This window comes from Octopus bimaculoides, chromosome Z (genome assembly GCF_046866305.1).
Source record: "Octopus bimaculoides isolate indiv1 chromosome Z, ASM4686630v1, whole genome shotgun sequence".
NCBI lineage: Eukaryota > Metazoa > Mollusca > Cephalopoda > Octopoda > Octopodidae > Octopus > Octopus bimaculoides.
The window spans coordinates 7945682-7970769 of NC_142944.1; the positions used below are offsets into that span (position 1 = coordinate 7945682).

The 25088-nt window shown below is 37.2% G+C and overlaps 1 protein-coding gene across 6 annotated transcripts in view; it reads left to right on the forward strand.

The window, feature by feature from the left end:
* Positions 1 to 25088, forward strand: part of LOC106877587 (protein Smaug homolog 1) — a 137449-nt gene that overhangs the window by 101091 nt on the left and 11270 nt on the right. For all 6 annotated transcript variants that reach the window (XR_016244815.1, XM_089365478.1, XM_089365480.1 and 3 more), the window contains 8 exons: positions 3676 to 3785; positions 6722 to 6808; positions 10188 to 10389; positions 12595 to 12683; positions 16096 to 16196; positions 18640 to 18844; positions 21620 to 21698; positions 24901 to 24978. Coding sequence is in view for 5 of the 6 variants with exons in the window: in XM_089365478.1 (XP_089221604.1) it covers positions 3676 to 3785; positions 6722 to 6808; positions 10188 to 10389; positions 12595 to 12683; positions 16096 to 16196; positions 18640 to 18844; positions 21620 to 21698; positions 24901 to 24978 (951 nt within the window). In the remaining variant the exon portion in view is untranslated. The remainder of the gene's footprint in view (positions 1 to 3675; positions 3786 to 6721; positions 6809 to 10187; positions 10390 to 12594; positions 12684 to 16095; positions 16197 to 18639; positions 18845 to 21619; positions 21699 to 24900; positions 24979 to 25088) is intronic.

A 25088-nucleotide genomic window follows, 5' to 3' on the forward strand; every position in this document is an offset into this window, starting at 1 on the left:
TTTTTTCTTTTTTTTTTTTTTTAAGAAACCTAATATTTTCTGACCATACTTCTCTTCTTCCTGTGCCATGTCCATAATAAAATTAATTTGGACTTTGTTTATTACTCATTTCATTCTAATTACAACTCAAAACAAAAAATATTAAGTGTAATTAAATTATTTCTTCAAAGTGGATCATCATCATCATCATCATCATCATCATCATCATCATCATCATCATCATCATCATCATTATCATCATCGTTTAACGTCCGTTTTCCATGCTGGCATGAGTTGGATGGTTTGACTGGGGACTGGCAAGCCAGGGGACTGCACCAGGCTCCAATCTGATTTGGCAGAGTTTCTACAGCTGGATGCCCTTCCTAATGCCAACCACTCAGAGTTTAGTGGGTGCTTTTTACATGCCATCAGTATGGACCCAGTCAGGCAGCTCTGGCGGCGATCAGCACTGGTATTTACCACAACTACAATTTCCATTTAATTTGATTTTGATTTATTTGACTCAGTAGGTCTACTCAAGCACGGCATATATTCAATATAATGTATCCAAGATACTGAACTTTAGCATTAAAAAGATCTTTCTAGTTATGAAATTATAAGATTTCCTTGACTATAAATTGAAATAAAGTATCTTTTTTTTTTTTTTTTTTTTTAAGTTCAAACTATGAAGTTGCAACAAAAGCAGCTTGTGAATTCCTGCAACCAAATAAATATTGTATCAACTTTCAAGTCAAAAGCATTAATAAATTGTAATAGAAATAATTTTTAATCAAGAATTCCAAATTACTGAAATTTGATATCAATTTAGTTTAAATGTTATCCAGATGTTATCCACAGGCAGATATCATTAATTTTATTTTCCATTAATAATTATGAAAGTTTATACGATATCATATATAAATGAACAAAACATCACAAAATATACTTCATCCGTTCCTGCTTGTGCTTGCTCTTGCAGACATGACAGGGCATAGGCATGGATGTGTAGTTAAAAAATCCACTTCCCAACCACATGGTATCAGGTTCAGTCCCACTGTGTGGCCTCTTGGGAAAGTGACTTCTATTATACCCCTCATGTGAGCTGAGGTGAGTGGATTTGGTAGGTAGAACCTGATAGAAGCCCGACCTCTCAAGTGTGGATGTATGTGTCCCTGTTTTGTTATCTTGTGATAACAGTTTGTGAATGTTATCGTCATACAAGCAATGTCATTCATTGTAGTCTCTTTTATGGAAACACCTCTGGCCAAGGGGGAAAATATTACCTTTCTTGGTTGGAAACCTGTGAGAGTTAGCAACAGCAAGGGCATCTGATTGTTGAAAATCTGCCTAAGTAAATTCCATTGGACCCTTAAAGAAAAAAGAATAACAGGTGACCTCAGGACATTACTGTCTGTGAAATCATGTCTGGGACATTGTGCTGTTCCTGTTTCATGGATTAAGAAAAATATCTTATTTGTAAACAAGCAAGGGTTTGTGATAAGGGATTCAGCTGTAGAAAGAAAATCTGCCGATATTGATGTATCCTGATATTACGGGTGTTAGAATAATCCACAAGATTATATCTGAGTTTGCAGGGTATTACACAAAAGTCTAAAGCAATGTTTCCCAACCTATTTTCCCCATGGCCTGTGAAAATCTTTCTTGGGTTCTAGGAAGAACTTGGGCTGCATACATTGTTTCCATGCTGTATAAGTGGCTCAGATCATAACATTCTCCCTAAACAAGATGCCGGTCTGTAACAAGGTTACTCGTTTATGGCCGAGTGAATGAGAACAACATGAAATAAAGTGTTTTGCTCAAAGAACACAATACACAACCCGGTTTGGGAAGCACAAAGCCATAATCTGGCAGTTGTGAATGCAAATGCCCCATGGAAAAGGGGACATTAAATGATGATGTATCTATTCATAGCTCTCACTTGTTCTCCTTGCACTTTACAACCACCATTTTCCATGATTGAGTTTTCACAAACATTTTAGATTGGTGATTCCTATTGTGGGGCCTGGGAAAATTGTAGTGGGGTGAAAGATCCAATTTTTTTTTTTTTTTTTTTTTTTTTTGTATAAAACATGGAACTGTAAAAATCTTTTTTTTCTTTCTTAGTCAATAATGTTCTTTCATTTTTGTGCTCGTCATCATCGTTTAACATGATACTAAAAGAAAGATAGTGTCTGTTGTGTGTCTATTATAGGTGTGTAGTTGAAAAGCTTGCTTTCTATCCACTCTATTTTGGGTTCAGTTCCACTGTGTGGCATTTTGGGCAAGTATCTTCTGTTATAGCTCTGAACTGACCAAAGACTTGAGAGTGGATTTGATAAACCAAAAAACTGAAAGAAGGGTACTACTTAAATACAGAGGTCCTGACACGTTTATGTAATGATATAAAGGGGAGGTAATCTAGTTTTACCAAAACTATTGTGATTTCACATAAGCGGCCCTTGTGTAAGTCGAAATGGATATATTTCAAGTTACAACTATTGCAAATGATCTGAAGAAGTTGGTAAATTTTTTCAAAAGACATGGTGTGTTACATACAAAACATTTTAAGTGAACGCTGTATGGACGAGTAATGACACTTATTGCTGATACAAGCACAAGAGATGATCGCAATATCATACAATGGGTGAAGGTAAAGTGTGTGCACACCACCTAACCCTAAAAACTAACCTTACCCCTAAAATCTAACCCTAAAACATCTTGTGGGGGAAAAAGATCAAAGTAAAAACAGACGATATTGTGGGGCCCCTTACATCATTAACAGTAATTTTGGTAAGACTAGATTACCTCCCCTTCATGTCGTTATGTAGACCTCTGTATTATAAGTAGTGCCTATGTGGTATCTCTGTATTTAAGTAGTGCCGAAAGAAGTTCGATGTGTCTGTGTTTATGTATGTAAGAGAATTTACTATTTAACAAAGACTGTCTTTCACCTGAAGACGTAGCTTAAATTCTGCATTATTTTGAAGGATTTTTTGCATGTAAGTAATTGATTTATTAGATACGATAATATAAATTATTTACATGTTTTTAAGTTACAAAACAATTTGATGAAATTTTATCTAACAATAAGAAAATTCAAATTTCATGACAAATTATTTCTCTCGTTATTCATAATTTTATATGCCCCTTATTGTTTTCTCCTGGATCGTACGATATGTTTTCTAGAATGATGATACATTAAAGAGCTTTTTTTATGAGTACCACTGGATTACTTGAATCTATATATTGTGACATATGTGTATAGGGGTGGGGGGTTTTGATTGTGTTTTGACATCATGTGATGGTTGTAAAGGAACCATCACTGCAAGCAGTGCCTATGGCTTCCAATTTTCTGTGAAAATATGTCCAACCATAAAGAAATATTACTCTGCTTGGAAACAGGAAGGTCATTTGGCTATAGAAAAACTCTCATTGAATTCTGTCTGACCCATGCAAGCATAGAAAACTAGATGCTCAAACAATGATCACACACACACTTTTATTTTACTATGGTTATTATTCTATAGAATAATTACCATAGTAAAATATAGATTATTATTCTAAGATACATTACTATACTTATGTTTTTTTTATGTATATTTGCAAATAACAATTTGATTTTTTTTTTTTTGTTTTTGCTTTCTGGTTTTTGTTTTCATTTTTGATTTATTTTGATTTATTTTATTTTTGTTGTAGATGTTCCTATTTGGTTGAAAAGTCTGCGATTGCACAAATACTCCTACTTATTTCAATTGTTGAGTTATGAAGACATGATGGATCTTTCTGAGCAATGGCTCGAAGAGCAGGTATTACAGGAACATAAAATGTAAAATGTTGTTGCTTTCCCTTCTAGGAGCATAAAGCTGCCAGGAATCAGTCTGAGGAAATTAACGACTGTTTGCATCAGAGGAAACTTTGTAGTGAAGTTCATGGATCTGGATAAATTTACATACATGTAACTTGTAAAGGCACTTGGCTCAGTGGTTAGAGTGTCAGGCTCACAGTTATGAGATAGTGAGTTCATTTCCTGGACCAGGCTGTGTGTTGTGTTCTTGAGCAAGACACTTTATTTCACATTGCTCCAGTTCACTCAGCTGTAGAAATGAATTGTGACGTCACAGGTGCCAAGCTGTATCGATCCCTTTGCCTTTCCCTTGGATAACATCAGTGGCATCGAGAGGAGAGTCTGGTATGCATAGACAAACTGCTGGTCTTCTACAAACAACCTTGCCTGGACTCATGTCTCATAGGGGAACTTTCTAAGTACTATCCCATGGTCTTTACCCTTTAACTTCATATCTCTCGGATTCATTTCTCACTGATCTGAGGATGACATGGTATGCTTATCACAGACTGATCTGTGATAACGTAGGTTGGTAGTCAAAGATTTTACTTCTACAGCAGAAATGTGCCTCGGTGAACACCCACAGTGTCAACTGCTCAGAATACACTGATTATTGCTTGTTTGCATGATTGTGCTGCAAGGCTACATTTTTTTTTTTTTATAAGGATTTATACAGATGGAGACAATGATTCTACCATTTGTTCCATTTACAAAGTATGTGGAGATGATTCATTTATCACTGTGTTGTTCTGGAATCAAATCCCTATGATGAATGAGGCTAGACGTACCATTTCAGAAGAGAAATCTGACATTAGGTGGAACTGATCCTTCATTAGAAAGAAAATCTTTCTCTGTTCCTCCCCCTCTCTCTTTCTGTTATCCTTTTCTCCTTCTCTTCTTCTCTAGTGCTTACACACATGCACACACGTGAAAAGACTACTTCAAAATGACAGATTCAACTTCTGATGGCATACCAGCTTCTCCAAATTTGTGATGTACATAGAATAGTCAAGTAGTTATATAACTATATAAATTAGTTACTTATTAGAGAAATAGGTTAACTTCCATATGTTTGTGTTTTAATTATTTGGGTACAGTAGCGATTCCATGACACCTGAAAGCCTTTCAAGGCTACTGACGACAATGCAGTTGGCATTCTTCTTGAACAACTATGAGCAAAATATGGGTATTCTAAGGAGATGACACTCTGGTTGTGGAGAGGAAAAATGGAGGATTGTGCATGAAATTAGTAGATAGAAACTGTATGGAAGCCTGTCGTGTGCATGTGGATGTTGACATTTCATATGGCTCCTGTTTGTTGTCATTGTCTGAGCAAAATGTTGATGTGATGTTTAAATTCTCCATTGACAACATGTTCGCACTTGCAAGAGGTAAGCAGAATAAAAAAACAAATATCTCTCTTGAAAAACAGACAAGGGCCAGTGCCATGAAAGGCATCATCATCGTTTAACGTCCACTTTCCATGGGTTGGACGATTTGACTGAGGACTGGCAAACCAGATAGCTGCACCAGGCTCCAATCTGATCTGGCAGTGTTTCTACAGCTGGATGCCCTTCCTAACGCCAACCATTCTGAGAGTGTAGTAGATGCTTTTACATGCCACTGGTACGAAGGTCAGTCAGGCGGTACTGGCAACGGCCATGCTCAAAATGGTGTATTTTACGTGCTACCTGCACAGGAGCCAGTCCAGCGGTACTGGCAACGATCTCGCTCGAATGATTTTTCATGTACAAATTAGTTTTATTATTGTTTGGTTGATCTGAAGGATAAAAGCAGATTTTGCAGTATTCTTGTACATCTTCTCTGAACATAATCAGAATAGCCCATGCTAGATTTGTTAATACCTATGGCTATTATAGATTTTTCTGTCTGAGCCTTCGTGTGTAGACTAGTAATTGAGAAAAAATATTTATTGTTAACCACTTAAAGGCCATAATTCAACTTTGAATATTATTTATGAATTTTTAACATTTTTTTTAGCTCCTAAGGGCTCTTTCATTATATTTCTCTTGTTCCTTTTTTTTTTATGTATTTTTATTTATATAACAAAAGAAACACAAAAATCTTTAGGAGTGGTTGTGTGGTAAGTAGTTTGCTTACCAACTACATGGTTCCAGGTTCAGTCCTTCTGTGTGGTACCTTGGGCCGACCAAAATTTTGGTAGTGGATTTGGTAGATGGAAACTGAAAGAAGCCCGGTATATGTGTGTGTGTGTTTGTCCTCCCCCAACATCGCTTGACAACCGATGCTGGTGTGTTTGCGTCCCCGTAACTTAACGGTTCGGCAAAAAGGGACCGATAGAATAAGTACTAGGCTTACAAAGAATAAGTCCTGGGGTTGATTTGCTCGATTAAAAGTGGTGCTCCAGCATGGTCACAGTCAAATGACTGAAACAAGTAAAAGAGTAAAAATTTAAAATCTTTGTCCCTAAAATAAAACATTGGCCAATAATGAGTCAACTTACTCAAATATTTGCATTTTTTGACACCAAGCTGCTTGAAACTGTGAACGGGCATCAATGATGCAAAACCAATAATTTTAAAATTGTTCATATTTAAATTAAAATTTTCCATCTCTTCAATTATATTCTAAACAACAATTTAATGATGAAGTTGGTTATTAGATTAATTTAAAAATGCATAGACGGCTTACTTCATTAAAAATAGTCCCAAAAGGTTAAATGATGTTATTGTACCTAATTCTGTATGGTTTTTAGGTTTCGTCTCCCTGTGCTGCAACTTAGGCAAGGGATTTCTGCTATTGCTCTCGGCCAACCAAAGCCTTGTGGTTTGATTTAGAAGACTGAGACACATCTGTGTTTCTAAAACTACAGAAGCATTGGTTTATTTCATGGAATGATTTTTTGATTCTTTTCAGAATGTTACAAAAGGAGCACGACACAAAATAGTATTAAGTATACAGAAATTAAAAGATAGACACAAGCTTTTGAGGACTTTAGAACAGGTAATTATAACCTTTTTCATCTAAAAAGTTTCTATATTTGAAAGGACTGACCATGCCATATCTTAGTGCTTAATGAAAATCTTCTATTAACCCTTTTTCCTCTCCTGTATATCCCATGTGACATGCCAGGGAAATATCTCTGGCATGTCACATATTTCCCTGGCGTTCATGCATTGTGTATGATACACATATTCCCAATTCTTTTCAACTATCAGAATTACTCGGGACATTTGAAAAGAAAGTTTTATATTACTCAGAATGTATGAAACAAAGGCTAACTTCAAGACTGAAAGCAAGCACGGATGTTTAGGACAAACTTATGAAAATACTTTGGACAGGCAAAGGATTAAGATAATCTGTTACCACAAGATAAGATTAAACGTGCTTTTACATGAGATACTTTGTTAAAAAAAAACAACTTTATACTAATGAACCAAATTTAATATTTTATATTTATTAACCCTTTCGTTACCAAACCGCCCAAAGCTGCCCGAAAAAAATTTTGGTTCATGTGACCAAGCCGCCCAAAACTGCCCGTAATCACCTATTCATATTTAAATGAGAATATCTGAGCAAATCTCGTTAGTACATTCGTGAAAACACGTGATTATTTGTGTAAACAGTTCAGCTATAGTTTTGTACAACGATCAACATGTTTTTTTGATTTTGTGAATTTTGGGAGATTTTTTTCCAAATTTGTTCCTGTTGTGTTTTCAAAATTTGTAATCCTGACAAAAAAATGGATACGAATTTTATTCTGTCAAGCAGCGAGTCAGAATTCGAAGGATTTTCCGTTGAAGACCTTGATAAATCTAACTCTGTAACCGAAAAAAAAAAAAAGCACGTGGTATTTGATAATGAATCTGAGGTTTCATTTTCCGAAAATGAAAGCAGTGAATCCGAGAGCTCCGATAATAGCGATAAAGAGAATGAATTAGTACCTGAATGGAGTGAAAATTTAAAAACTCCTTCTTTCAGTGATTTTTCTGAAGAAACTGGACCAAGTCACTGTCTTACCCAGGAGAGTAAAGCTTTAGACTATTTCTTTTTGCTTTTTTCGATGTGCCTATTTGAATTGATTACGGCGGAAACAAACTGTTACGCTAAATGTAAACAAAGCGTAAAAAAGGATAGTTTGAGGTTTCCCATAAGCTTGAATGAAATTAAAGCATATTTTGCCATAAATATTATTATGGGCATTAGAAAGTTACCTAGAATAACAAATTACTGGAGTATTGATGAACCCTTTGGCGATGAATATGTCTCAAGTATAATGACGAGGATACGGTTTTTAAAATTGACTCAATATCTACATGTAAGAGACACGAGCAGTACACCAGTACGTGGAAAACCAGACTTTGATCCCTTATTTAAAATAAGACCCCTCATTGACTGTTCAAAGCACATATAAAACAGTTTATAGATAAGGATATGGTTGGCTATAAAGGCCGAGTGCATTTTCAACAGTATATGCCAGGAAAGCGAACAAAATGGGGGATCAAAGTTTGGAAAAGATTTGTGAATCAAATACTGGGTACTGCTCTGGATTTTAATTTTATACTGGCAAAAGAGACAGTAATAAATCCAGTAATGTGCACAACTCTTCTATAATAATATTTTGTTGTATACCCAATTGAATATTAGCTAATAACCCATTTTCTATAGCGATGTTTGAACAAAAATTTTAATAATTTTATATTTTGTTGAATTTACCTGTATTTACCTGTAATTAAAGTCACTTTGTGACAAAAATTTTGGTATAGAATTGGTTGAGAACCTTTCGTTAATTTATCTTCCAAAAATCACATTAATATGCTGATAAATAAAAAAGTTAGAGTTGTTTAATGAAACCAGCCTAAATTTATGACTGTTAGAAATTAATTGAAACACATAAGGGGTGTAATTTGGTTAGAAATATGGTAACGAAAGGGTTAATGTTATATTAACCCTTTTAACATTCAAATTACTACTGTCATATGTAATGTTTATTGGTTCACATTATGTTGAATTAATCATGCATTATCTCGTAACTTTGATGTTTTGTTAAGATTGTTTATTTTTTTGAATAACATTGTAGAGTAAGCACGAGAGGCCAGATGTGGCCACTTTGATCATAAAACGGAGAATATTTAGGCCAAATATGGCTGGTTTAAATGCTGAAGAGTTTATTTCATTTCAACTGGTTTTTTTTTTTACATTCAAGATTTCAATGATTTAACGGTTTAGACATAACACAGGTAGAATATTTTGGCCAGATGTGACTGGTTTAAATGCTAAAGGGTTGGTTAGCGCCATTTGGTATCATTAGAAGAGTCCTCTGTTGCAAGCATTCAGATCAAAGTGTCGACTGTGAGAATAAGTATCTCCCTTTCCTGCCGCCAGTCTCTTCCTTTAACCCTTTTGTTACCATATTTTTCTTGAGATGTTCTGCTTTTCTTTCATCATCATCATCATCAAACTTCTACCTTCCATGCTGGCATGGGTTGGACGGTTTTCCAGGAGCCAGCCAGGTAGAAAACTACACCAGGCTACTGTCTGTTTTCGTAGGGTTTTTACAGCTGGATGCCCTTCCTAACAGCAACCACGCCATAGAGTGGACAAAGTGCTTTTTACGTGGCACCAGCCTTTGTTTCAGTTCATTTTGAAAATAATGAACAGTTTGGTAAAATGACTTTGCTATTATTAAAATAAGAATTAATCTGAAAGTTTGATGACTGAAGGTTTTAAACAAGAAGTTTGTATTAGAGATTTTAGGGTGGTCTTGGTTGGATTGGTGTCAAAAGGGTTAATAGAACCATGACTCGAAAGAATGCCTGTTTTCAGGCCTTGTGCAGAGTATTTAAATGAAGGGCAGTACTTCTAGGGTCTTAGGGGGCCTTTATGTAGATTTCTGGAATGTTAAGAGAATTTCACAAAATTCCAAGAAGGTTATGCAGTATATGTAGATGTGAAAAGTCAAGAAATTAATAGTAAATATGTTCTTAGTTCATTGTATTCAATTTAAATATAGTCTAGGCTAGTGCTTCTCAAACTATCTGATGTGGCATACCGGCAGTTTGTCTTTTTTTCCCAGTGTGCCAGGTGCTGGTAATATTTCTTAGTAATATCAATTTATACTGGAAACAATATATATAATGAATATAATAAAAGTTGGCAAATTCTTTTTATCTTATATTTATTTTGTAAACAAATAATACAATATTACATAAGCATTTTATAATGTTTCTTTTTTTTCTGGAAACTCGCCACGTACTGGCAGCTAATGGCTCGCGGACCATGTAGCACTGGTCTAAGCCAATGCTGGCCAGTACTTAAGTTTATGTAACATACACAGAGCACAAGGTTTCTCTCTCTCTCATTTTATTTATTCATTTTTCAGAATATCATGAGTGGTGGTTCAATTAAAACAGCATTGGCGGAGTTGAAGAGCATTCTAAATACACCAATGAAAGCAAATGCAGACATAGCATCAAATGATAAATTACCAATACGGAAAGCAAATTTAAGTCCAATCTCTGAAGGAGATACTTCACAGGCAGGCGAGGATCTTCCAAAACAATTCACCAGAGTAATGGGGAAAAGTAAGTCTCTGATTTCAGTTTTTAAGATTATAAACTCATCGTTATCATCGTTGTTACTGTATGTTTATAACCAAATTCCTCTCCTTGAGATAGGAACTGTCTGAAAGTCCATCAAGGGTCAAAACCATTCCTTTTCATAGGTGGGAGGCTTAATCTATTGGCCTGTTTAACACTGTCATTTGATTCTTGGGGACTTTTTAAAAGAATTTCTTTTATTTATTTATTTTTTTTCTATATAGCAGTTCATTCTGTTGCAAGCATTCAGGCCTACTCCCCAGTTGTCGTCGTCATTTAACATCCGTTGTCCATGCTGGCATGCGTTGGACGGTTTGACTGGGCTAGCATGCTGGAAGGCTGTGTCAGGCTCCAGTCTGATTTGGCATGGTTTTCTACGGCTGGATGCCCTTCCTAATGCCAACCACTCAGAGTGTAATGAGCATTTTTATGTGCCACTGGCACGGGTACCATTTGTGTGACACCAGTATCTGCCACGACTGCGATTTTGCTCAGCTTGATGTGTCTTCTTCTCAAGCACAACATAGTGCCAAAGGTCTTATTGTCTCCATGAGGCTCAACACTCACTCTATTCTTTCAGTCAGAGAGGCCCTGAAAAGGGGTGTTCAGAATAACTACCCACATCTAAGTGATAGAAAATAAATAAATCTCATGGTGCATGGGTGGGACATCTTTTCTCTACTGCCTGTTTTTCAAATTGATGACCATTCTGATCCAAATGCTCTTGATAACGTGAAGCAAAGGGATTGCAAACATCAAGAAACATTTCAGTTATAACATTTGTGTGCATTCTCATTCAATGGCTGCCCTCAAATTCATCACATGTTGCTGATTTTGTACTCTAAACTTTATCATTTAAGTATCTCCATAAAAACAAAAAGTCTTGTTATTTCTTTATTGCCCACAAGGGGCTAAACATAGAGGGGACAAACAAGGACAGACAAAGGGATTAAGTCGATTACATCGACCTCAGTGCGTAACTGGTACTTAATTTATCGACCTTGAAAGGATGAAAGGCAAAGTCGACCTCGGCACTATTTGAACTCAGAACATAGCGGCAGATGAAATACTGCTAAGCATTTCGCCCAGCGTGTTAACGTTTCTGCCGCCTTCAAAAGTCTTGTATGAAGTCTGACAAACAAGATGTGGATTCTACTGAACCTTTTTGTCCAATCCACCTGTTTGGCAAAATGTCAAGGTAGGCCCTTATATAACTATGGTAGGGAGTGCCGCATCTTGTTGGAAGTAAAACTCCATATCTTATATCATCTCGAATGATTGGGACAACAGATTGTCACAGCAAGTTCAAGTAGAATGGAACCAGTCATAGTACCATGACAAAAGAATGCTTCGATTAATCTTTTTTTCAATGGTAAGCAACACCGTACTATAACTTCTGGTAAATTAACATGATATTCTGTAATATGTGGAAACAATATTTATTGGAAAGTGTGCATCTTGCCAAGTACCACTCGCAAAACACCACTCTTTGGTCTGGATTATTTTCTTGAAATGTAATCTTTCGAATGTCAATGCTTCAAAATTTTTTGTGAACTCTGGCAACGTATTTCTAGTACCTTTTCTTGCTTTGTGGGGCTCATAGATGTCCATAGTCTTCTGGAACATTTCTTGTGCACATTCTGAACAGTTGGTGGTAAGTTGTATAAGCAGAACTGTCTTTGCATTTTCACTGTATTTTCAAACTTTCTGATACACTTCAGGGATAATTTTCCTTTGTTCAAAGCTCAGTCTGGCTCCTTTCATTATTGAATCTAAAAATAAATGAAAATTGGGTTTGTGCCTTTTACTATAGCTATGGGCCAACCAAAGCCTTGCAAGTGAAATTGATCAACAGAAACTGAAAGAAGCCTATCCTGTATCATCACCATTGGTTTAATGTCCACTTTTCCATACTCGTGTGGGTTGGATAGAATTTTGCTTATTACTATTAGTGTGTTTATTACTGTCTCCATCATGCAAGCAGTGTCCATTTCCAATCTTTGAAAGCGTCTTGCTTTGGAAACAAGTGAGGGTTGGTGACAGGAAAGGCATCCAGCTGTAGGAAATCTGCCTCAGTGAACTTCTTCCAACCTATGTGAGCATGGAAAAGTGGACATTAAAATGATGATGATGACACACATATGTAATGGTTTAAGAGTAACTAATTTCTAATTATTTTGTCTTTTGTAGTATGTACCCAATTTTTAGTTGGTAACAAAACTGATGAGGAGAGCCGAAATATATATTTACAATTAATTGATAAATGTATAAACCATGAGGTATGTATAATTTTCATAACCTTTTAAGCAACTATTAACATTTCTGTAAAAAAATTTTTCCTGTTTTTTTTTTTTCCCCCATTTGCAATCTAGATAATGTGGTTGATCATTAATTGAACAGTTTAAAATACATTGGAAATGTTCTATTTTTTTATCTGAATACTTAGGTATCTCATCCATAGATTCCTATCAGAAGCAACCGTCATCACTTTTTGCTTGGGTTCAGTTCAAATTTTGGCTTGGTGCCTAGTGCAAATAAGCCCATCAAAAGCTGCAATATGAATAGGGTTTTCAAAAAAAATAACCATACTGTCTTGTCTGTCACGTGAGTTAGCAAGGGACATGTTCAGACCTTAGGAGTTGGGTTGTTCAAAGTCAAATACAACCAGCAATAAACCTGCAACTTGTTCTGGGAGATATGGGGTAGAAGTACAAAGGATACATGTCCCTAGACCTCAAAGTGAGTTGAAGAGGAAACAATCATTAATATCTGAACACTGTTGCTTTGAATTCCCTGCTCAAAATGTTATATTTATTTTACTTCACTTTGCACCAATTTATCTTTGTTTCTTTAACCCTGAATTTTTGACGTCTCTTAATCTTAACATATCTACAGGTTTCATTATTTTCTTTCTGAATAAATATATCTTGTAAGTTCCTAAGTGTAATAATTCTTGGGATCTAATTAAGATTCTCTTTGTATCTTCCTATTATTTATTACAAAACAACTTCCAAAATTTTGTTCATTGTATCAAATGTTGTTGAAACCTCCCAACTCTAATTGAATGTTTTCATCTGCCTTTGATCCAGTGCGTGAGCTCTTGTAACTGCTCAACCTGCTACAAATAGTACACACGTCACCCTCCCCAACTATCCTTAAAAGAAAGATATTAGATAATGTAGTACTGGATACATTATCTAAGAAAAAAGACAGGCTGGTAACAGCTAGAATGTCTTTAACCCCTTTTGTTACCATATTTCTGTTGAAATATATAACTTTTGTTTTTTGAAAATAATGAAGAATTTACTAAAATAACTGTCATTTTTAAATTGGTGTTTAAAACATAAATTAACATGGCATTTTCATGAAAGGTTTTAAGTTAGATTAGTTTAAAATATGAATTTGATATAGAACCAGATAAGCCAGTATCAAAAGAGTTAATCATAGGTCCTTTCAGTGATGACCGACTATTGCTGTTTATTAACACTCTTTAAGTAAGCTGGCTTTGTTGTATTGAGGATTTCTTAGCTTCTGTATTCAGTCATCATCGTGAAAAATCCATCTTCCATGCTAGCATGGGTTGGATGGCCAGAAGGCCTCATCGGGCTCCAATCTGATCAGGCAATGTTTCTACAGCTGGACGCCCTTTCTAATGCCAACCACTCCAAGAGTGTAGTGGGTGCTTTTTATGTGCCATTAGCACGGGAGTCAGTCAGGCGGCACTGGCATTGGCCATGTTCGGATGGTGCTTTTTACGTGCCACCAATATAGGAGCCAGTCGGGGGCGGGGGGCTGGCATTGACGACATTCAGATGGTGCTTTTTACATTCCACTGGCACTGGCAATGATCCACGCATGAATGGTGCTTATTGCGTGCCACCAGTATGGGAGCCAGTCAGGCGGCACTGGCATTGGCCACAACTACAATTTCAATTTGATTTTGATTTACTTGACTCAATAGGTCTCCTCAAGCATGGCATGTTGCCCAGTGATCCAAAGGTGCTTTTCTAAGTGGGCTGGTGTAGGCTACGGCAGTAATCTCACTTTACTTGCTGGGTCTTCTCAGTTACAGCATATCTCCAGAGGTTTTGGTCTTTCATCATTGCCTCTGTGAGGCCCAACGTTCAAAGGTCATGCTTCACCACTTCATCCCACGTCTTTCTGGGTCTACCTCTTCCACGGGTTCTTTCCACCTTTAGGGAGTGACACTTCACACAGCTGTCCCCATTCATACGTAGCACATGACCATCCCAGTGCAGTCGTCTCTCTTGCACACCACATCTGATGCTTCTTATGGCCAACATTTCTCTCAGTGATGTTTACACTCTGTTGTGTGTGCACACTGACATTACATGTGTCCTCAACAGTCACAGCCCATGTTTCACTGCTGTAAAGCATAGCAGTTCGCACACATGCATCGTACAATCTACCTTTCACTCTGAGCGAGAGACCCTTTGTCACCAGTAGAAGTAGGAGCTTTCTGAACTTTGCCCAGGCTATTCTTATTCTAATAGCAACACACTCTGAGCATCCACTCCCACTACAGACTTGGTCCACTAGGTAGTGAAAGCTATCAACTACTTCTAGTTTCTCCCCCTGGAATGTGATAGAATCAGTTTTCTGAGCATCTGTGGTGTTTATTGCCCCTATGCATCTGCTACACACAAAACCAATCTTCCCAGTTAACCTTCCTTTGATGTTGCTGCACCTCTTAGGCATCCATAGCTTATAATGGATACATCTTACGGAGTTTCTACCTACACTTTTCCTACAGATTGAGCAGGGCCATCTACCTGAAGGGGTTTGTGATGTGTTCCTCTTCCTGCTTACTAGGACTTCAGTTTTTGCAACATTGACTCTAAGGCCTTTCGATTTTAAACCTTGCTTCCACACTTGAAATTTCTTCTCTAGTTCTGGTAGTGATTCCACTATGAGAGCAAGGTCATCAGCATAGAGAAGCTCCCAGGGACAACCTGCCTTGAATTCCTCTGTTTTTGCCTGGAGGACTATGATGAATAAGAAGAGGCTGAAGTCTGATCCTTGGTGGACCTCTACTTCTACCCAGAATTCTTCGCTATACTCATTGCCAACCCTTAGCTTATGAACGGTATTCCTCTACACGGCCTGTACAGCTCTTATTAACCACTCTTCAATCTCCAGTTTTCACATCGTGCACCAGATAAGGGATCGGGGAACCTTGTCAAAGGTTTCTCCAAGTCCACAAGAGCCAAGTATAGGGATTTATCTTTGGCTAGGTATTTCTCAACCATTTTTTACTTGCGGATCCCTTTTATTTCTATTTTACTTGGATCAATTTCTGTTTTACTCGGATGGATCCCTTTGATTTCTGTTGTACTCGGACGGACTCTTTTGATTTCTATTTTACTCGGATGAACCCCTTCAATTTCTCTCTTACTTGGATGGACCCCTTCGATTTCTATCTTACTCGGATGGGCCCCTCATAGCCATTTGATGTTTAAAACATCCCCTTATATTTATATAATGAAATATTATTAGGAATTGTACAAAAAGTTAAGCTATTTTGTGTTTTGTAGCAGTATAACTAATTTATTACAGGTAAAAAATTTTAACAAAATCTTATATATGGACTGTAGTTGAAAACCACTGCCCAAAAACAAAATCCAATTCTTCATTCAATTTTTTTTTTTTTTTTTTGCTTAATTCTTGCAGGCTTTTACTCAAAAACAAAGGAAATTACTGACATCCTGGAAGCAGCAAATCCAAATCACTTCACCTCCTAAATATACCATAGATGTAAAACCAAGGAAAAAGTAAGATTTTTTTACGTGTTAATATTAATTCCTGAACCCTTTACCATTTTAGCATATCTTGTTGAAACACATCAAAAGAATTATTTCTTTGATCCCTTTTAAGATCTGCAGATCTGTATTGTGTGTATTGACCTCCATTGGATACAAATAAGATACCTGTTCTAAACACATTGACCTAAACACGCAAATGCATTAACTTTCCTTTATTTCACAAGTCTGTTCATATTTTTGGAGTGGCTTCAGTTTTTACTTTTTATTAATTCTTCAGTTACACTGATCTTCATCATTGTTTGACTTTCATTTTCCATTAAGACAAAAATGAGAAATGACAATGGTTTGACAGAAACTAGCAAGCTCTAATATCAACTTTTTTGGGGGGGGCTAGGCTCCAATGTCAACTTTGACATGGTTTCTGTGGTTGGATGCTTTTCCTAATGCCAACCATTTGGTGTACTGGGTGCTTTTTCACATGGCATTAGCACTAGCAAGGCCATCGAGTATTTTATATTTTCTTATTCATCAGCACCCAAAATATGTGGCCAAAGTAGGGAAAAAAAATGATTCTGTCGCTACCATTTTAGATTTTAAAAGCTTAGAAAAAAATGTTTGTGTTGATACCCATAACTATATTTTCTGGTTTTAATAAAACGACAATTTTTCCTCTGATTGCATGACTTTTGACTATTAATGTTTCTCCTTTGTAAGTTTGTAGATAATTTAAAGAGAAGTATTTATTTTCTTCAAAGTCAAGTTATTCAGGTGATAAATCACTTCTGTTTATCACTGAATAATATATCTGGTTAAAAAATGGGTAAAGCAAACAGCGTGTAGTTTACAGTGACATCACCATTCTAAACTTCCTTCATTAGGTTCCTCACCCGACTATTTCTCAATGCCAAACTCAACTTTTACCCAGGAATCACTGAAACTGAAACATACCTGTTTGTTTGTTTGTTTGTTTGTTTGTGTGTTTGCCCTTTTCTAGACATTATGTGATAATTGTAAATGAATATCATTGTCATACAAGTGATGTTGTTTGTTTTCAGTCTTCTGTGACAAACATGTCAGGTCATGGGGAAATATTACCTTGCTTGGATTCAGGTGAGGATTGGCAACAGGAAGGACATTTGATTGTAGAAAAGTCTGCCTCAATGAATTCCATCTGAACCATGTAAGCATGGAAAAATGAGCATTTAATGATGATGATGATCTCTGAATATAACTTCAATGGATTATCTGAATATTAGCTAATCAAGACAGTATAACTCACATCCTAATGTATATCTCCTGTCCTGTGGTACTGTGAGACATCTATGTGGTTGAAGTTCTGCCATTTCTCAACTGGCTTTTCTTGAACAGCAAATGTTTTCCATTTATAAGTCATCTGAGGCACCAAGTAGTGACCTAGACGTCTCCTTCATTGGACACAAAACTCAGCTTGCGAAGACCTGTTGGGGCAAGCGAAATCGTGATGGCACCTGTAAAGACATTTGAGCGAGATCATTGCCAGTGCCGCTGGACTGACTGCTGTGCAGGTGGCACGTAAAATATACCATTTTGAGCGTGGCCGTTGCCAGTACCGCCTGACTGGCCTTCGTGCAGGTGACACGTAAAAGCAGCCACTACACTCTGAGTGGTTGGCGTTAGGAAGGGCATCCAGCTGTAGAAACTCTGCCAAATCAGATTGGAGCCTGGTGTAGCCATCCGGTTCACCAGTCCTCAGTCAAATCGTCCAATCCATGCTAGCATGGAAAGCGGACGTTAAACTACGATGATGATGATCTGTTCATATACTTCACACGGCCAAAGTCCTCATTCCAAGAGGTTTACTGATAACTACAACTCTATAGATGAACACTATCTGCAATGCCTGGATGAAACCAGACAACATTTGGGAAAGGATCACAAAAGCAAAGGATTCCTGTGTGCATTGCACTTCCTTACGAGCTGTCATAATCATAACAGGGCCATCTCACTCTGGTAAAAAAGTATCTTTGTTAGTTTGTTGATATCCTTCATTTTGTCTACCAATGCAGTTCTTTGAGTTGCACTACTACTAGACTCGCACACGCACACTGAACCTAACTACCTTGTCACATTCTGTGTCACACTCAATCTCTCTGGAAACCTCATTAAGAGTACGTGTGTCTGTGGAGTGCTCAAATACTTGCAGATTAATTTCATGTTAATTTCTGTTGATTGGATCAACTGAAACACTCGTCATAACCAACAGAGTACCAGATATCTATTTGCAAACATTGTAAACCATTTTCAAGAAGCCATTTCAATGATTGGCAAAGAACCACTTATAATGACATACTGCAACTATTAACTCACAGATGTGCTGTTGTATTCTTTGTAAAAAAAATAATAATAATAATAATTCTTAAAAAACCTGTTTAACTCATATAACTTACATTTACTTTATATTATTTTTTTTCAGTTGGGGCAATACATTTCCTATTTGTGCTAACTCTAATATGAGAATGGGTAGTCAAAGGATGCTACGAGATCCCCAGAAACCTACTGCTGCTGGTCTATCTCAATGGAGTTTTGGTTCTAAACGGTCTTCGGTTATAGGTTGTGGGCACATTCCAATAAATAGAAAAAATTCATATAGCCCCAGCGTGGTCTCAAATCCAATAGAGGTATGTATGTCCTCTCTCTCTCTCTCTCTCTCTCTCTTTCTCTCTCTCTCTCTCTCTCTCTTTCTTCTCTCTCTCTCTCTCTCTCTCTCTCTCTCTCTCTCTCTCTCTCTCTCGCTCCCCCCCCCTTTTGCTCTTTCATTATCACATTAATGGACACCTGGCTTAGCATGCTTTGCACAAAATATTTGAATAGCAGGTGTGGCAGTGTGGTAAGAAATTTGCTTCTCAGTCACATGGTTCTGGGTTCAGTCCCACTGTATGGCACCTTGGGCTAGTGTCTTCTACTATAGCTTTGGGCTGACCAAAGTTTTGTGAATAGATTTGGTAGAGAGAAACTGAAAGAAGACTGTCATATATCTATATCTATTGGGTCACCCCATAAATAATGCATTTTTTAATACTTTTATTTTTCAAAATTAAGATAAACAAAGTTCTTTTTTACTCTAAAATATATTCTTCATTTTCTACAATGTCCTTCCATCTATCTGGTAGACTTGCAAGGCCCCTCTTCCAAAATTCACTTGTCCATGAAGAAAAATACTCCTCCAATACTGTTCTGACCTCGTCGACAGAATTCATATTTTTCCGTCTAAATGATTTTGAAGACTGCAGAATAAGTGAATATGGTGGTGGGGGCATCATTTCCTATTCAAACTGCTCCAGCCTTTGGAATGTCATCCTTGCTGTCTGTGGCCGAGCATCATCCTGATGGAAGAACCCCTTTTTGTCTTGAAACCAAAGATGGTAATTTTTCTTCTAGCGTTGACTTTTAAGCTGCTCACAGTAGATCTCCTCTGTTATCGTTTGGTTTGGCTTTAAAAGTTCAAAGTGGACTGAACCTTTCATATCCTGCCAAAAAGATAACAACACTTTACGTGAGTGAAGACCTTCTTTAGCCTAGGGTGTCGGTGTTTCTCCCTTCCCTACCCACTGTCTTCAGCACTTGACATTTTTATAGAAAACCCATTTCTGGTCACCAGTCACTATTCAGTCCAAAAAACGTTCGTTTGTGGCAGTCAGCAAAATGCAGCAATCACCATCATTGGTACACCTCTGGAGTGTCTCCTCACAAAGCCAAATGAGACTTTAGTTTAACTGGGTCTTCTCTCTCAATCTTATTCCCATAGCTTTGGTTTTTTTGCCAGACAATTGGTTAGGGTGGGGTGAGTTTTCATAGGATTTTGATGCATGTCATTAATTAGCACTACCGTCCCCAACATGACTTCTATGATACCAACTACATTATTTGGGGAGTTTCTGCTATTGCCAACTTAAACATCGGGCTATCCAAAATGGCAGGATCTATGTAAATACATATTTCTTTGACTGTATTCTTCTGAAGATAGGATCTTGGTAACTGAAATATAAAGGTTTAAAAAAAAACAAAAAAAAACTTCCTGCATTGTTAGATTTCCTTATTTCTCATTTCATTCATTATTCTACATCTATACTACAATGCTTCAAGCAACTTTGCATTTCATTCCTCACAGGGCAATAAAACAATTACAAATTACATAACATGTCAAAACTAATTGACTTCATATTCTCTCTTACAAATTTATGGATTTGTACTAATCAAAGAATTCATTATTAACTTCCACTTTAAATTAGTTTTGAAAACCCTCATTACTACACTATATTGCTGTTCAAATTATTCATCTCTTCCAATCATATCAAGTAAAACCTTCAACTTTTCTGTGTATTTTAGCAAGATTCCAATTAGCTTTTTTGTGGTACTGATTATAAAATATTGTCCAGACATTACTCTCAGACAAGCCTCTCTGTTTGGTGTTTTAGAACATGACCTTTAAGCCAAGTAAAATGGCAGTTGTGGCAGATACTGGTGTCATGCAAATGGTATCTCTGCTGGTGGCACATAAAAGCACCCAGCACACTCTGTAGAGTGGTTGGTGTTAGGAAGGGCATCCAACCGTAGAAACCATGCCAAATCAGACTGGAGTGTGGTGCAGCTTGCCAACCCTTGTCAAACTGTCCAACCCATGCCATCGTGGACAATGGATATTAAATGACGATGATACATGTGTATATCTATGTGTATCTCTTTATGTCTGTGTTGGTCCCCCACAACTGGTGTTAGTGTGTTTATGTCCCTGTAACTTAGTGGTTTGGCAAAGAGAGACCAATAGAATAAGTACCAGGCTTTCAAAAAAGATGTTAAATCCTGGGGTCAATTTATTTGACTAAATCACTTCAAGGTGGTGCTCCAGCATGGCCACAGTCAAATGACTGAAACAAGTAAGAATAAAAGACCCCCCCCCCCCCCCCCGCCGTACATAAAAGGCACTGTGGTCTGCTCCTGATAAGCCATTGTCTATTATTTCCTCCTCCCAAGACCAGAAAGCCAGCTCCTATTGTCTCCCAGAAACAATCCTTTTTTTAACAAACTCTAACTTAGGAACCCATGTGTATTCTGAAAGTATTGTTGCTTCCTGAAGGGGTGATTACCATTCACTCTTCCATTCAGCATTCTCCTGTGTGACTTGCTTTTCTGTATCCAAAGAGTCTGTCAGGTTCCCCCCCCTCCCCAAAGCTGTTGGCCTTTCCTCAGTAGCTCCAATGGGGGTGCTTTGTGCTTCAATTTCTTCACCTTCTCCTGTGTCCATTCTACTGATTTAGCAAACCACATTTATATAGTAAAATACAGCTTTTAGAGCTATTTAATTTCTTGATTTGAGTGCTAAAAGAACGCCTTCCTCTTCATTACTATTAGATATTTAAATTGCTTCTTTTCTTTTCTGTTCTTTTTTTTTTCAGCCTGTAAAATCAGCTGTTACTAAAACACAATCTGCTCCTAACCAGTCTTCCCAGATGAACTATCTTCTATCCCAATCAGGTATATTTAATTAATCAATTTATTTTATTTTTGCAGATGGTGTTTATATATATATATTTGTATTGCCTTGCAATTTAAATTAGGTTATAGAATCATAAAATTGTGTTCCAAAGAATTGGGCTTTTTTTCTTCTTTTTTTTTAATATAAGTAGCATTGAAGACTTGAAGGGGTAAAAGAAAATGCTCCAGGCCCTATGCTTTCCTTCATTCCAGAGCATACAGGGAGCATTCTTTTGTCTGTACAAACCCTGAAGAATTTACTGTTGTTGTTGTTGTTACTGCTGTTTCTGTTGTTGTTTCATGTCAATTTCAACTGAGTCTATTGTCAAAAGTATTCCAGCCATGACCAAGCATCATATTTACTGTCAGACATTTTATCAGGCGTCTTTTTTTTCTTTTTTTTTTTTATGCTAGTAAGTTGTGATTTGAGCAAGATCTGACTGCTTTTTCTAACATTTGAAGTGACCACATATTTCCTCATTACCCTTGTTTGGGAAAGATGAAGCTGATATCATGGCAGCTGTGTGAAACATTGTATTCTCTTGTCTGGTTAAGCAGCTACAGATGACTTAATTAGTGTTCTGTATAAGAGAGGTGCATGGCTCAACAGTTAGAGCATTGGGCTCACAGTCATGAGGTAGTGAGTTCGATTCCCAGATTGGGCTATGTGTTGTGTTTTTCAGCAAGACAATTTATTTCACGTGTTCCAGTTCACTCAGCTATAGAAATAAGTTGCGACATCACTGGTACCAAGCTGTATCGGCCCCTTTACCTTTTTCTTGGATAACATTGGTGGTGTGGAGAGAGGAGGCTTGTATGCATGGTTGACTTGCATAAATAATAAATAATCTTGCCCAGACTTGTCCCTCCGAGGTTAACTTTCTAGGTGCAGTCCCATGGTTATTCATGACCGAAGTGGGTCTTTACTCATTTTTATAAGAGAGGTACTGTAATACAGTCTTGGAGAATGTGTGTAGGAATAACCCTTTCTCTTATATTGAAGGCTTGAAGAGGGGTCCACTCTGCTAGGTTTAAAATGCCCAAGATATACCATATTTCATAATGCTGTTCCTATAACTCCTTAAATGAGTGAAGACCCAAGAGGAGGAGGAGGAATGCAAAATATGTCAAGAATTGTGTTGACCAATGGTTCTCAATTTTTATTCCTATTTTACTTGGATGGATCCTCCTAGCTATTTGTTGTTTAAAAAAAATCTTATTGTGTTTTATAATTAACCCTTTAGTATTCATATTCTTCTACCAAACATGACAATTTTCTATTCACATTGTATTCAATTAGTCATGCTTTATCTCAGAGATGTGAAATTTATGTGATGTGACTCTTTACTTTGGGAATGGTATTGTAGGGTAGGTGTAAGAAGCTGGATCTGGTTGGTTTTGAACAAAAGGGGAGGTAAAATATTTATGTTCCGAGTTCAAATCCCACCTAAGACAACTTCAACCCTGAAGGGAAAGAAGAAAAAAAAAGTTAAAGTGCGCAGGAGTGGCTGTGTGCTAAGAAGCTTGCTTCCCAACCATATGGTTCCGGGTTCTATAGTGTCTTCTATTGCCTCGGGCCGACTAAAGCCTTGTGAGTGGATTTGGTAGATGGAAGCTGAAAGAAGCCCGTCGTATATATATATATATATATGTGTGTGTGTGTGTGTTTGTCGTTTGTGTTTGTCCCCCCACCATCGCTTGACAACCAATGTTGGTGTGTTTACATCCCCGTAAAATAGCGGTTCGGCAAAAAGAGACCAATAGAATAAGTACTAGGCTTACAAAGAATAAGTCCTGGGATCGATTTATTCAACTAAAGGCGGTGCTCCAGCATGGCTGCAGTCAAATGACTGAAACAAGTAAAAGAATATCAATCAAGTAGTCAATATAATCAACTTACCCCTTCCCCTCAAAATTGCCAGCCTTGTGCCTGTAGTAGAAAGAAAAATAAATAAACATATAATTAAGGAACATAAAAGTCAGCAAGAAAGCTTCTGTGCAGTCATTCAATTTATTAATAATCCTTTCTAATAAAGGCGCAATGGGCCAGTGGTTAGGGCAGCGGACTCGCGGTCATAGGATCGCGGTTTCGATTCCCAGACCGGGCGTTGTGAGTGTTTATTGAGCGAAAACACCTAAAGCCCCACGAGGCTCCGGCAGGGGATGGTGGCGAACCCTGCTGTACTCTTTCACCACAACTTTCTCTCACTCTTTCTTCCTATTTCTGTTGTATCTGTATTTCAAAGGGTCAGCCTTGTCTCACTCTGTGTCGCGCTGAATATCCCCGAGAACTACGTTAAGGGTACACATGTCTGTGGAGTGCTCAGCCACTTGCACGTTAATTTCACGAGCAGGCTGTTCTGTTGATCGGATCAACTGGAACCCTCGACATCGTAAGCGACGGAGTGCCAACAATGGTACTTATCAATGTCGGCGGAAACTGAACTCAGAACATAGAACTGGGCGAAATACTGCTAAGCATTTTGTTCAGTGTGTTAACAATTCTGCCTGCTTGCTGCCTTATTCAATTTATTGATAATAGCAAGCAAATCTAATGCATTTCAACTGAGTGGAAAGTAGTATTGATGGAGGTGGTTCTGTGCCAAGTGATGAGGGGTTGGCGTATGAAGAGAGGGACGGAAATAGGTGTCTTACAGTAGAGGAGATCCATGACTACCTTAGTTGGAGAGAGAGAGAAAGAATGGAGATACAATGGTGAAGATGTGGTGGCAGGGCACACACACTCATGTAAGAGTGTGGGGTATATATATATATAAGTGAAGTGGAACCAGGGATTGGATAGGGTGAGTAGGTGGGTAAGCCCATGAGATTCAGAAAGAGTTGGAGATGGCTTGGAGGGAATGTAGTGGGTGGCGACAAGTAGAAGGAGGTATTAGGAAGAGATTTGACAGGGATACATGCATTATTTCATAACTTTGAGATTTCAGTGATGTGTTTGTTTATTTTTAGAATGACATTGTAGGGTTGGTGTGAGATGTTGGACCTGGCTGGTTTGAATAAAATAGGTAGAATATTTGGGCCAGACGTGGCTAGTTTGAATGCTAAAGAGTCAAAGGTATCGGTCTATAGATTTATCTTTGGTGTATACCTCTTAGATTAATTTCATGTTTGTCTTTTTAAGCACATTTGAATTTTCTGTAATGCATTAATTAAATTTTATTCTATCTGTTTAATTTTTCAGTGATAGAAATAGACAGAGAAATTAATGATAGCCTTGATTCATTGTGTCGCAGTATGACTGAAATTGCTTTAGGAATGGGTAAGAACTAAAAACTTTCAACATTTTAAAATTCTTTTAAAGAATAAAAGTACTTATTCTAAAGATTCAATATTAGTTCAGAATAATGATTTGTGTGCCCTTCTTAACAT